Here is a 14,887-nt window from a genome sequence, read left to right on the forward strand (position 1 = left end):
CAGGCTTCTACTCTGACAATGTTCAAATCTAAGCTAAAAACTGTTTTGTTTAGCTGCGCATATGACTGAAAGGATTTTTCTTTGCACTCTTCTCTTTTGTCTTAAATTGTTGTGTGCTGTAATTTCTTTGTGATTTTAATGCATTTTTCCTGCTGTGTGAAGCACTTTGAATTGCCTTGTGTATGAAATGTGCTCTACAAATAAACTTGCCTTGCCTATGTTTATTATATTTATTTATATTCATATTTTTATACGTTTAATTAAAAACAAGTTCTCTTCCTTACACTGCTTTTTATGTGTTTGTCTTCAGGGGTGCAGCCGGGACAGGGACAGTTGTGTTGAGAGGGGTTACGAGTTTCACTAAATTGTGTGTGGTACAAAAAAAATTATGAAATATTTAGTTGAAACACATGTTTGTACTGGCAGAGGACAGAATCAAACATGTTTTTTGGTGTCAATGTACATCATAATTTAGATCATGGAAAGTTTTTAGTTTCAATTCCGTTGAAGCCCGTCATTTGAATGTTGTGGCGCTGCTTTAAGAAGGATCATATTGGAATCATTAGAACTAAAATGCTTAAACGTATTACTCATCACGCTAATACCCCCCTGTGGTCACTCACTTCTTATCTGACATTTTCTATATTCAAATATACTTTATCGTGGGGGATGAGTGAAGCCATTTATTTGCATGACAGTCGAACATCAACACATCAAGTCGTGGCGTTTGTTGGACTGTTTGCCACATGAGATCTTACTTCAAGGCACCGTATAAAAAAACAATTCTCCATCACACCATGGAAGCACTCAGTCACCAGTCAATGGCGTCATGATTGAAATAATAGCAGGAATGATTTCTTCTCGGATTGTATTACCGAATCCACAGCTAAGAGCCTCCTCCCACGTCCTTAGGCTCTGGACTACAGTGGAGAGTATAGATCAGAGTAGATGTGTGTCCAATTCAAGTTTTGTCCTAACTCTTTTGCTTCAGGAAAAGATTTGCTGTAATCCCCAAACGGAGAGCTCTGCCGCATGAGGTCGAGGTTCAGTAATGAACAGCTTAACGTGATGAGTGAAGTCGAGAGCTGTCAGCGCCGCAGGAGACAGCCCTGAGTCAGCGACATAAAGTGAACGGTACTCCGTCTGTACGTAGTATAATGCTACAGTTGTGACACTCACCGATTAAACGAGCTCATCTGCAGGAGCTTGTTCATAACGGCTCCTTCAGCCTCACCAAAGAATTTCCCAGTCTGAAAACAATAAAATATGGAATTGTTAGAAAAAACGTATGTGTAAGTTGTTATAATCCTCTATGTAAAATCCTCTATGTCATGTTCATGTACGACAGTAATTGCACATGAATTTCCATGTGCAATACCGTCATATTCATGTGCAATTACTGTCGTACTCACAAGCAATTAAGGCCATATTCATGTGCATATAACTGATGTAAATAAGAGTGTTTTGTTTACTTACCATTAGTATTAGTACTACCTAGTCTTATGCTAGCTATTTTTACTTTACTTTATTTTATTATAATTATTTTATTTTATTATTATTATATTATATTTTATTTTATTTTTAGCTTAAGCTTTTTATTTTTTATTTGTATTTTTTTTCCTCCATTCCCAATTAAGATATGAGAGGAGTTTTGTTAATAAGAGTTTTTTGTTTTGTTTATAAGAGTTCTTCTTTTAAGAGTGTTTTTTTTTTAAACTTCCTATAAATTATCTTATCTGTCCTTCCCTCTGTATATACTGCGTTGTAACACCGAAATTTCCCCATGTGTGGACAATAACGGATTATCTTATCTTATCTTAAAATGTACATGTTGTGAATTATTGCGTCTATAATCTAGGAGTCAGAAATCGTGAGGGACACATGAAAAGCACATGCAACACCAAGGTCAAACACTGCCAGAGGTGTAGAGTGTAGAGTAAATGCAAAGTAAAGTACTGTAGTAAGCCTTACCAAAGTGGAGTCCTCTGCCACCAAAACAAACCCATTGTTGTCTATAAGGTAACAGTTAATGTTCTGTAAAAAGAAAAGCAAAAAACATTACCTGCACTTTCTAAAAAGACCGACATTAAGTATTAACCGTACACAGACCTCGTCATCACAGCTGATGGAGCACTTTCCATCCAGAGCTGCACACTGGAGAAGGAAATGGACATTCAAATGATGGTAAAGTACAAAAGGGACATTTCTGATGGTTGTAACAGTTGGACGGTTTGGTCCGAACGGCCTTACCTGTCTGCTGGCCGTCCAAAACTTCTTCTGAAAAAAATCCAGTTTCATCTGAATGCCCACAGCTGGAAGAAAAGAAGAAAGTATCTGTTGTTTGATGAAGTTCTAACAATGCATACTTTTTGTATTACATTTGCATCAAAGGTTCACCTCAGCTTCTATAATGGATCAAATCTCTCTCTCTAACAGTTTCCCAGCAGATTTTCAGGATCTCACACACATAGAACAAAAGCCGTACTAGAGCTAATATGGAGACTAGTCACGTCTTCTTTTACACTTGGCTGAAGTAAATAATTGTGGCCTTGTTGTGCTTGTGTTGGTCTAAAGCAAGTGGGGTGCTGCTGTGTGTCCTGTTTTAGCCGGAGCCCAGGGGAACAGGTGCAGATTATCCTGTCAGATCATTTGCCAGTTCCTGTCTGTAGCCCAACACTTCTTCACCCACGTGCAACAACCAGGATATAATAACAGCACTGGGAACACGCACGGAAGGAAAATCTATTTTTATTACACGTGGTAGCAGGGATGTAAGAGTAAAAATACCTTTTCTTTTATATGTACTAATTAAAGTGTTCGTCCTCCTTGGTGTGAAACGCTATCTGGGAATTTTAAACAAGCAAAAAACACTGTGACTGACTAATATTTGTGACTAATTCTGTAAATGTTTTAGAGTCTTTAAACTGGCCAAGGTATTCTGAATTAGAAATGACATGATGTCCAGTGTGGGAGAATGAAACATCACAATTTAATGTTACGTGACTGTTCCTCCAGGATGTGACCAGCTTTATGGAACTAAACTGTTTAATCGCTAAAGTAAAGTTAATATGACACAAAAAGTCAGATAAAAAACACTACATGATTGAAAAGAAAGGACTTATTTTTGCTTCTAGAATGGTCTTGATTATGTCCTTTTAGTGATAATGTGACCGAATCACAGCTTTCCATTAACCCAATAATCTTGACATCCCTATTCTGAACCATACTCATTGCACAGCTACATTCTGTTTATATTATTCCATTTTCATTAAGTTCACAAAAGAGTTCAGTGCCTTTGTAATTCTTTTGTCTGCTCGTATACCATAATCTTCTATAAACCAACCTTTACCACATGAATATAAGTGATTATATTTTCTGGTGTTTTTGCAGATTATGTAACAGCCAAAAGGTCAGTGCTGTTGGCTCGGGAGAGTTTAGCTTAAAACAAAAGAGCTAAAGCTCATTTCAATGCTCTAGTTAGTATTCAGATTCCAACGGAGAACATTTCATTTTCCTCAGAACTTAAAAATATGTGTGTCATGAGCTGAATCCAAAAGATGAAGAGACAGAAAATCCCCTTTTAGTGAATTTGCTTCCTTAACCTTAACCTGATCTACTAGTACTGTTTTCCAGGCCAAATAAGTACTGCTTTCATGTTGACATGCAGTACAATGTGTAATGAGGTTGATCAAAGTACAGATAGTACAGGATATAGTATTAGACTCACAATGATTAAACCCGACCAATTTAAAGGTCTCACCAGAATTCATGTCGTTGTGTCATTAGGCATGACACCAACATATATTTTATTATGTATTATTTATTCATTTGTGCATCAGTAAAATTAAAAAGTATTCCTATATTGTGTGTAGAAAAAAACCTATACAAAATGGGAAACATAATTTATACTACACATAATGTATACTACACTATGGTTAAGGTCTAAGGTGTCTTTACATCAAAACAATCATTTTCATACATTTCGACATTCAAATGTGGAACTACCCAACAACAGAATGTGTGTATTGTTTGTATCTCGTTATCTTGCAAATATTTCTTCCATATAATTTGTTTTAAAATGGATAACGTCTTGACGTCAGTTTTACTCCACAGATAAGGAAACAAAACTCTTTCTCTCTGGGCCTATTTTTCATCTTAAAAGTGTCCCCTTAAAGTACATCTCTCTTCTCTTTCTTTTTCTGTTCTGTTCTCTAACCCTAACACTCTTTCTGGGTCATTTTCAAGTAGTTTTAAACATTATTTGTACAGTTCTAAATTGCACAAGATCATTCACTTTGAAAGTTTGGGAATTCAAGTAATAAAGATGAATAGGTTCATAAAAACTGACATTATGAATCATTCTGACAGCTCATTTCTGTTGGATACACAGTGGTTGTAATGCACTTCTACGTTTCCCCAGACAAAGCTATTAATCTATTTATTGACCTATTTAACCAGGAAAGTATCACTGAGAAGTAGCATCTCTTTTTCAGGGGAGTCCTGGAAAGGACCTGCACCTGCAAGAGCAGGAGTGTGTGCTGTCCTGAACAGCCAGGGGGCAGGCCCATGCTCCAATGCCCTCTCAATGTGAATTGGAGTGATTTGTGAGTGTTGATGTGCAGAGCAGAGCGGCTCGGACAGCTCTGCAGAACACAGGGGTGGACCATGTCAGAGAGAGCGCACTAACATTTGGAAGAAAAGCCAAACAGAAGGCTGAGAAGCTGCCGCAGGACTCAGCATGACCTTTACATTCACACAAAAACACTGATGCACAAACAGTGATTCAACAGACGGAGCAAAGTTTACAATCCCATTCTGCTGTAACATACCCTTTTTGGAATATTTTGTTAAATGTACAATTTATAAAAGGATTGTAGACTTTCATTTGCATTCATTTATATATTACTGTAATGCCTAACCCAGATGGAAGGTTTTGTAGTTTTATGAAGAACTTTATTTCTATTTCTTTACATCACTTTTGAAATATCAGCTGTCATCAGATTGGGCACCGATTAACTCAGTGTTGACTGTTCTTTTTAGTTAAAAACATACATGTATCAATTATGAAATTATAGTGCAATTAAAAGAATAATTCATGCATTGTGGGTGTGTAACAGACACATCAGTCAGCTGAGGATAATCAACATTTTATTAATCTATTTTATTGAGAAAATACTCATGATACAAATACTGAACTTCCATCACATATTTTCAGTCACATCTGCTGGAGATGAATGAGAGGTGAGAAATGTAGACAAAAATAGATAATATTGTAATTGTTGTTCTCGAGATATGCAAAATTGGAAACAAACATACACACACCCACATACACGCACACACCCACATACACCCGCACACCCACATACACCCACACACCCACATACACCCGCACACGTACATGCAAACGCACACACACACACACACACACACACAATCACCGCTTTGAAGTTTATAGACTGTTGTCTCTCTATTTGTCTAGTGTCTAAGTTGTTGTCTGTTTTTTGCTGTTTTTGTTCACGTTGTCCTCCTCACATTGTTACTGTCTTGTATATGTGAATAAATAAATAAATAATAATAATAATAATAATAATAATTTATGAAGGTGTGGCATCCAACGTGGCACACAAATTCCAATATTTAAACTTTACACTACATTGGCTGTTAAGTATTGTTGAAGAAGGTAGTACATAAGAATAGATGAGAAGGCAGTCTGAATATTAATAAGCAGTTTAGCACTTTAGTGTGTGTAGTACTGTGTTTTGCCTTGAATTAAATGACTGAAATGTACAAATCTTCCCAGCCTTATGAGGGTACCAGAGAAACTCAGCTGTGTCTTAATGTGCAGTGATGTGTGTAAGATTTGCATAGATATTTTCACAACAACAGCCGTCCTTCATGACGCAACTCTAGCAACATCTTTAGAATCAGAATCACAATAAGAATCAGAAAAGGTTTATTGCCATTGTCATTGAACACGGATCACAAACATAGAAACTCAGTAAGTACAAAGACATTTACACAAACATTTATAGATGGTCTGAAATAGTGCAATAGTTTACTCCACTGTAAAGCTAATGTTAATACAAGGCTTCTGTGGCTGCAACTGGAGCTGGGTATTGCCTAGTACCTCATGATACAATACGTATCCAGAGACAGGGAACTTGATACGATACACGTCATAATTCATGGATATCTGTTAAAACTGGTGTTAAAAGTTGACTAAAATTATGTTTTGAAGAACAAAATGCTTCAGAATTTCATATTCACACTGTCCTCAGTATCAGAATACAACTTTACTATTATTAAGTCACATTTTTAGCTCCTAGGATTCAACCTTGATGCAGCAGTATTTAGGTTTAGAAGTGTAGAATCTGGCAATGTCTAATGACATTATGTTGTTTAAAGGTATCATGATACACATCTCTGTATCGATACACGTATTGCCAAGATGTTCGTCACGATACATCACAAAATCAATATATTGAGCACAGCCCTGGCTGCAACATAATATATAAAAATGAATCAACTTAATCCAATATGGCCATACACAATGTACATTAGAAAATTGGCTCTATCAGAAGGACGAAGGACAACACCAAAGGAACAAGTCAAGGTCAGTGTGACAACATGATCATATTCACCGCTGATATCATTCCATCATTAATCTTTCCCTCACTCCTTTTTGTTGCCTCTCCTTCAAGTGACCCAACAGCTCATAAAAACTGTCAGTCCATTTACCACAAACATCTAAGACACACTGTCTGCAACAGCTCAGTGCCCGTCCGTGTGTGTTTTTGTGCACCAGTGCGTGGTGTATTGCTGTGCACCCTTACCACCCCCTCCCCCTTCCTCCTTTGCCCATGGCTTGTGCATAATCACTGCATGCCACGGCGACATGGCACGCTGGCAAAACTGCGCTCGCTGCTGCAATGCCTGTCCGAGCATTTAACTATTTGTGTTGACACGCTGCCATCCCGATCTATATTTGTCTTGTCGTTTTAGTCTGCCACAGAAATAGGAGATGTTGTGTGTTTGGATGCGAGTTGGAGAGATTTAAGGGGGTTCATCTGTCCACAGGGGCATGTCACTATTGTAGCTCCGACACACGCTTTACACTGGGGACGATGTATAGCTCTGAGGAAGACATCAAACGGGAGATATTTTCAATAGGAAGGAGGAAAAAATAAAGAAATTAATAATAAGGAGAGTGTGATGAGAAGAGAGAGAGAGAGAAAGAGAGAGAGAGAGAGAGAGAGAGAGAGAGAGAGAGAGAGAGAGAGAGAGAGAGAGAGAGAGAGAGAGAGAGGCAGCGCTGCTTTAACTCCTAGTCATCTAGTCATTCCAGACTGCCTACTTGGCTGGGTTGGATCATGCTCTCTGCCTTCTGACCTGGGCAGTCCAATGGGGTTACAACATGGGTGCCTAAGCAGGGTTGAGGATCCAAAGAGGTTTCAAGAGGTAACTTTTTTTAAATGAACAACTAATGGATCGCCAGGATACAAGAATCACCGAAATTCCAAAAAGGAAGTATAAACGACACCGGGCTTAAGCTGCTTGCCCTAAGACTGGCCGTTATGAGAGGTAAGTCACCTGGGGTGTGGAGTGTAGTGCATGTGCGTCGTACATGTGTGACACATGTATGCAGGCTGGTTGTGTAACAGGGAAACAATGAACTACCAATTTACTGCTTTAACACACTAAATATGTAGAGTCAATTTCACACATCTCACTTGTTAGACTGATTTAATGTGCAGCTTTATTTGCCGCTTTGCAGCACCTTTACCAGTAGAGGCACTAATCTGATTTGCATAATTTGTTTGGGCTTTTTGACAAGCTTGACTGTTGTGCTGAAGGGACACAACAGTGAAAAAGCCATTCGCTTGTGTTGACCTCATTCTGGAGCGGCTGTTACCACGCTTCAGTGCGTCGATGCCCTGTTAATGTTGTGTTATATGTGTAGGTATGCTTTGAATGTTTATTTTGAAAGCACATATGTGCAGGCACCTTTGATTACATGCATTCTAATTAACAAGGATGGTGATTAACAGATGGCTTTATACAGCAGCTCATGATATCTCACGTCAACCATGCTCTGAGCTGATTGTACCTCTTTTTGGTTGTAGCTAATAATAAATAATCATAAAAGCAACAACCTGGCACTTTTGATATTTAAGATCATTAGGAACAGTTAGCAGTATACACTGTATACATTATTATTATTGTTTATAATAAAAAAAATAATAATGAATGAAAGGTGATAATGTAATCCTATGTATTGAACTGTATTTTAGCTCAATCCAAAAATAAAAGCCACGTTTTGAACTCTTTGTGCCGGTCCCAAATCAAAACAATTGATTGATGATGACTGACAATCCCTTATGAAACGTATGCTACAGAATTATGGAAAATCCCAGCACACTATGAAGGCAGTGGACAGACAGACATACAGAAATAAATTCATGCTTCCATTTCAATCTGTTTCACAGTGATGTGCCTTTAAGTAATATTGCAGCATTTGGCATTAATGATTACATTATAGCCAGATTTAAGATTAAAAATGGTAAAGTCATTCATTATGCAAATGCACCAACAATTGTATATGTTCCTAGAGGTCAACTCAAGTCATGATAATATATTTCTGTCATGCACGTCAGCGTATGAGGCAAGCTACATTCTCAGGCTATGTTGCAGTTCATTGAGCCTGAAGCTAGCCAAAGCAATGCTAAAAATACTACTGCAATGTTCCAGATGGAATAGACATCTCAAAGGCTATCAGACTCCGCTATCTGCTGTGTATGGATCTGTGTGTGGGTGGAGAGTAGGTGAGGGGCCCAAATCTTTCTCTGGGGTCACCACTGCAGAACACAGGTGGGAGGATAATGGCATAATGGCATTTATTAAACGGAAACAGAATATGACTGAGAAAAGATGTGCAATCACTTCCCAACGATTAAAATGCCAGTAAATGATGAATGTTAGTGTAAAATATGTTTTTTTATTCCATATCAATCTAACTCGCATGTGTAGCTCAACCGTTTTGTTTTTTTATTATGGTTGTTTGATTGACTTTTTTATTTTTAGTGTTTAATAGATAGGGTTATAGGAGAGAAGGAAACAGTTATTAAATGTTACTCTTTCTCCACAGTGGAAGTGATATGGGCTCTCCTCCCCCTCCTCCTTGCTCCATCTCACGCCTGCCCCAAAGAATGCACCTGCAACAGCAACACCAAAGTCGTGGACTGCCGTGGACGCGGGCTCTACGACATTCCCAGGCGCCTCTACCCAGACACTCAAGAACTCTATCTCCAGGACAACCGCATCCGAGGACTGGGATCCATGGCGTTCCGTGACATTCCCCTCGTCAGAATTCTGGATCTGTCGAATAATTCCATATCAACCATATCTCCGACAGCACTACTGGGTCTGAGGACACTGCAGCGCCTCAGTTTGGCCCATAACAGCCTGAGAGAACTGGATAAAAGGCTGTTGGGCCCAGTGCGATCACTATCACACCTGGATTTATCACACAACAGGTACACAAGGGCCCTGATCAATAATCAACATTTACCGTTTACGTATGTTGTTCTCAAACTGTAGTTGATGTATGGTTTTCTTTGAATTAAATTGCAATTTTGTCCGACTCTAGTTTTGGTTCTGGTTAGTTCCAGTTAAATCCTAGTTCATTACCATATCTTAAAGAGAATGGTAACTTGTACAGTGTGGGATCTCTCCAATAAAAAGCATATTCGTCCCGCTTCAGAGAGATGAAAATGTTTGTTGGAGGTTTTGGAGAACCAAATATTGAAGCTATAACGACTGTTGTCCATCTGTTCCTTTCCAGTTTGGGCAGCTTGCCCAGTGCCATCGGGGAAGGCCTGAGGAACGTGAGCCACCTGGGCCTGGCCTATAACCGCTTCGGCCGACTGGAGCGCTCCCTACTGGAGAGCCTGGAACACATCAACAGCATGACGCTCAGAGGAAACCCCTGGAGATGTGACTGCCAGCTCATAGGCCTCAAGCTCTGGCTCGAGACCTTCCTCTTCAAAGGTCAGTCTCAGCTCAACACTTCTCAGTCAATACAAAGCAACTGTAGCTTTGACGCAGACTTTTGCATCGAGCTCAACAGTCCAACCTCATGTTCACAGATCGTCTTAAAGCACTGGCATGAGTCAATATGAATAATAAAAATGTTCAATCCTACTTTCATGTCTCCCAGTAACATCATTATCTATCATGAGAAAATGAAATGAGATTAATTTGGTCTTCTGACAATTCATTTAGAAGGTTATTTTTTCAGACCAGACTTTTGTTTCGCAAACGTCAGAGTGTCACTTGATGTTATGGTAAACAAAACAAAAGTCTGGGCTGAAAAACACAAAAAAAAACAGATAAAAACACTTTTAAACAAGCAGATGAAGCGGCTGCTAGAATTAAATACACTATAGACAACAACAATTATTTTCAAACCCTTTGCTATATGTCATGTTGTCATAAAACAGATGAAACAGAATGGATGATAACAAAACAGCCATGTCCAAACTCCATCTTCATGTGCAAATGCTACAGCCAAAACTGCAATGACAACTACATGCACAGCCTTGGGCACAGTTTAAGCTCTTCCAACTCTACGGTGAGTCCGACACGAGAGAGAGAGAGGGAGTATAAGAAGGATTAGGGGTTGAATTCCCATCCACTTTCATTTCCATGCCGCACCAACCCCAGGATACATTAGATAACAAAATACCCACTGCTCAGTCAAAGCTAGGTTCACAAGCTCACACTGGAGTTGGTTGGTTGCCCTCCCACATGCCCGCTTAGCTTGACATGGCGGCTGAAAATTCTAATTACTGGAAAACCGAACAATGCTGCCAGAGACGAGGATGGCTAATGCGACGCTACGAGTTCATCACCGAGGCGGGGAGTAGGCTACACGTGACGGGGTTACTCACTGCGGCAATATTCCTAACGAGTAACAAAGAGGCCATTTGCAGAGTAGCTCGTGCAGTACCCATTTTATGCAATCATTTGACTCCAGGGATTGAGCTGACACATGTCTGATCATATCATACAAGAAGCTCATTATAGACAGTGATTATCTGCAGGATTAGCGCTTTGTCTATAAGAGTGGATTTGCTTAGTTAGTACACTGTCACAGGGCATTTAACAGCGTACAGGATCTGCCAATGGAAAGGAGATAGTATGTATGTAAAAAGTATCAGTTACAAGTAGTCGGACCACCCCAGATTGCTGCTAGAGTAAAAGCAACTAACTAGTACTTGTTTGAACCAGAAATTCAATAATTACTATTTTCGCTTGATTACTTTTGGTACAATAGAAGTAATATAACCCCCCCCCCTCAAATTTTATAAATAGACAAACCAAACACGAGCAGAACACAAAACGACCAGAGAGTCCAAAATAAAAGAAAATCAAGTAAATCCTCTAAACATAAATACAAACAGAATCACGGCATAATTAAATTAAAACAATGGTCCCAATTAGTCCAAAGTCTATTGAATTTTTCCATTTCCAAATTTAGTCCAAATATATCTTTTTCCATTTGTCTAATGTCCGCCATGATGTCAGTCCAGTCCTTAATTGTTGGTGTGGTCTGTGTCATCCATTCCTTTTCTCCTGCCACCAGAAGTATAAGCCAAAGGTATCCATACATTGTGTCCATTGCAGGAGTTTTGAAGCCCAGATACATTGTTCTAAAATTAAGTGGGATGGCAATTGTTTGCAGTGCATTATTAATTTCAAACCAATAATCCCGAACGACTGGACAGTCCCAAAAGACATGATAGTGGTTTGCCTCCTGGCTGCCACACTTCTCCAACAGTCTGCACTTCCCTGTGAGTGAACATGTGATTTTGTGGTTCTCCGCTGAGATGCACAAATACTTTCCCACTCTTCATCATACAGAACAAAGCGGCCCTCTCTTTGAAAGCCCAGATTGTTTATACATTTATATAATTTGGATATTATTCGTCTTGAAAGTTCTGATTTATAAGCTTTAATACATATTTCAGTCAGGGGCTATTATGGTCATTACTCAGTTTCATTTCTTGATTATAATAACTCCTTAATTGTAAATAGCTATAAAAGTCCTGTTTCTCCAAGTCAAAGGATTCTTTCAACATAATCACATCATAATCACCCTCGTTGTTTATCAGAAGCTGGTCTTGGTTTGCCCAGACCTGACAAATCCTCCTGCCATCTATCCATAAGCCTAATTTTGGGAACTTTAAGGGCTTAAGCCAGGGGTGTCCAAACTTTTTTCACCAAGGGCCGCATTTTGAAACTTATACGGAGCAGAGGGCCACAGACAACCTGACAATGTCGAATTTGTCAAATAACAAATAGCATTTTACATTGTTTTGATTCCTCCACACCTTTAATAATACATGGAACAATAAAATTAGGTTGGTATAATGTCAAAATGCTTGAATTTTTCCTATTTTACAGTAAATTTGACTACTTTTTGATGTTTGGACCAACTTAGCAAGAATCCCGAGGGCCAACAAAAATTAGTCTGAGGGCCGCATTTGGTCCCCGGGCCATAGTTTGGACATGCCTGGCTTAAGCAATAAAATGAGTCTACGGCGTACTGGTGAAAACTGTAGTCGGACAGTATTGAACAATCCCTATAATACCATTCTATTTCTTTCTTTGCACGTGCTACATTATTGTAACTGCACACCTTTAACCTCTAGGTGGCGCCTTAGATGACGTCCTGTGCGCTCAACCTGACGAGATGAAGGACAGAGATCTGCAAAAGATCCCGTATCAGCTCTTCCACACCTGCATGACCACAAGCTACCACTACCTTTTCGCCAACATCCACCACCTGGAGTCCGACAGGCTGCTCCGAGGCCAAGCCCACGGGAGCCAGGGCCATCCCTCGGGCCACACCCACCACAGCGCCACGGGAGACGGCGGAGGCGGCGGCGGTGGCGGTGGGGGAGGCTTGCCCGAGTGCGAACCCAAGCAAAGATACAGGCCAGTGAACTTGCGCCACGCTATAGCTACGGTGATTATAACTGGAGTGGTATGTGGGATTGTGTGTCTCATGATGCTCGCAGCCGCGGTGTACGGCTGTGCCTACGCTGCGATCATGGCCAAATATCAGAGGGAGCTCAAGAAGAACGAGGAGTTGGCAGCGGCGCAGCGGGCGGCTCACGCAACAGCCGATGAGAAAGAACCACTGGAAAATGCAATCGCTTAAGACGAGACTGAAAACACAACGTTGAACCCTTTAAAACTACAATGTTTGGAAGGTCAATGAGATGATGAGTGGAGATGGGTTGATTCAAAGGAATTAGCAAAAACTTAAAGTAGCAAAAAAGACAAAAAAACACAATATTTGACTATGCACTATGGCTTGCATCCACTGCCTGTCTCACCTTGATCAGGTCACTCCATTCAGTTTACATGTTGTCATAAAAGCTGTTAATTATGTCAGGAATACAGGGATAATTATGTCAGGAACACGGGGATAACTATGTCAGGAACACAGGGATATCTGGGCTTGATGAATAACGTACTTTGATGTATTTTAAACGAGTCAACATAAAAATATCTTTCAATTTGAAATTAAATGCGAAATTGAAAGAGTCAAAATATTATACCAAGACCAAGAGTAGGATTTTGAACACAGTGAACCTACAATATAACTGTGTAAGTGCGAGGATATAACTTTTACAACAGACAGGTGAGACGGTAGTCAAGCTAAGAATTCCATTATCGTCTGAAAAAATACATATCAGAAATAACAGATCTATATATTTATAAGATGTCTTTGTAGGTATTTTAGTAAAGTCAGAGTTGTATGTACTAGATAGTTCTCAGAAGAAAAAATATATAAAAGCAGTAGACAGCTGTCATTGAAGTTGTGTCCTGTTGACTGGGAGTGTATGTGTCGACATTATTGTTGTAATAACCCATGTTTGGAGTTTATGAAGACTGTGCCTATTAGTACACGATATATTTGCAAATGAAGTATTTTTTGATAAAGAGAAGCAATAATGCAACTGATGAGAAAACAAGTGAACATGGACTTGATGTCTTCTACTTAAACTAATGCTACCTGCCAATGCTACAGAACCATTCAAACATGTTTTCAGGGATTTGATAATTGTATTTTATAGAATAAACAAATGTATGGATTATTTTACATGTTTAAATGAGACACATATCATGTCAATATTACTCAAATTCCCTGATTTTGAGTCAAACCCACGAGCATGGTGTCATGTGTTTTTATGGACAGTTTGACAAGCGTGACATTTGTGTTATTGGAGGACTATTGTGTTTCCTGTATTTCAAGAACTGAGCACCAAATTGGAAAACATTGTGAAGCATATTCACTATTAATTTCTTTATGTAAATAGTAAGAAGCACTATTCAAAAGGAATATTTGAGATCCTATTGCTGTACATTACTGAACTGACTGACGTAACTGAATTTATTTTCTCTAATGTTATAAATATATTCATATCTTTCAAAACAAAGCCTCATTCTTCTCGAAAAAATGGATCATGGAGAAACATGAAGAGAAGTACGTCCTATAGTACTCCTGGAGTTTTCTTTTGAGTGGGGCTCATATTGTGCAGATTGCATACACACATTCTATATGCAGCCACATATGTTTGGACTCTCATGGCCAAACGTGCACGTGGCCTGGTATGTGACCACATCCATCTACATGCAGAGTGCTGCACAGGGTTATACTGTGTGACTCAAACAATGTCCTGCGGCTCGTGGTGATGATGTCATCAGCTTGTCCGGTTACGTTAGCGTCTTTAGAGTCTGTAGCTCAGCGGATCCGGGGCAGCACTGACCCTAACCAGCCCACACAGCATTTGCATTCTCGGCCTACATCCAAGCT

General features: G+C 39.3%; 2 protein-coding genes across 3 annotated transcripts in view; one reads left to right on the forward strand and one right to left on the reverse strand.

Annotated features, from left to right (window-relative positions):
• The window catches only part of cacna2d3a (calcium channel, voltage-dependent, alpha 2/delta subunit 3a), a 113,840-nt gene that overhangs the window by 11,045 nt on the left and 87,908 nt on the right, over nt 1–14,887 (reverse strand). For both annotated transcript variants that reach the window (XM_072449833.1, XM_072449832.1), the window contains exons 26-29: nt 2,251–2,312; nt 2,110–2,154; nt 1,972–2,034; nt 1,180–1,250 (exon numbers count right to left, since the gene is read on the reverse strand). In XM_072449833.1, coding sequence (XP_072305934.1) covers nt 1,180–1,250; nt 1,972–2,034; nt 2,110–2,154; nt 2,251–2,312 — 241 coding nt within the window. The remainder of the gene's footprint in view (nt 1–1,179; nt 1,251–1,971; nt 2,035–2,109; nt 2,155–2,250; nt 2,313–14,887) is intronic.
• On the forward strand, nt 7,263–14,490 carry lrtm1 (leucine rich repeats and transmembrane domains 1). Its single transcript, XM_072449834.1, has 4 exons — nt 7,263–7,581; nt 9,146–9,533; nt 9,842–10,047; nt 12,714–14,490. The coding sequence occupies exons 1-4, from the start codon at nt 7,575–7,577 to the stop codon at nt 13,223–13,225; spliced, it is 1,113 nt and encodes a 370-aa protein (XP_072305935.1). The 5' UTR covers nt 7,263–7,574; the 3' UTR covers nt 13,226–14,490.

Source organism: Eucyclogobius newberryi, unplaced genomic scaffold (assembly GCF_026437365.1).
Source record: "Eucyclogobius newberryi isolate DKJ021-1_F unplaced genomic scaffold, fEucNew1.0.hap1 SCAF_17, whole genome shotgun sequence".
NCBI lineage: Eukaryota > Metazoa > Chordata > Actinopteri > Gobiiformes > Gobiidae > Eucyclogobius > Eucyclogobius newberryi.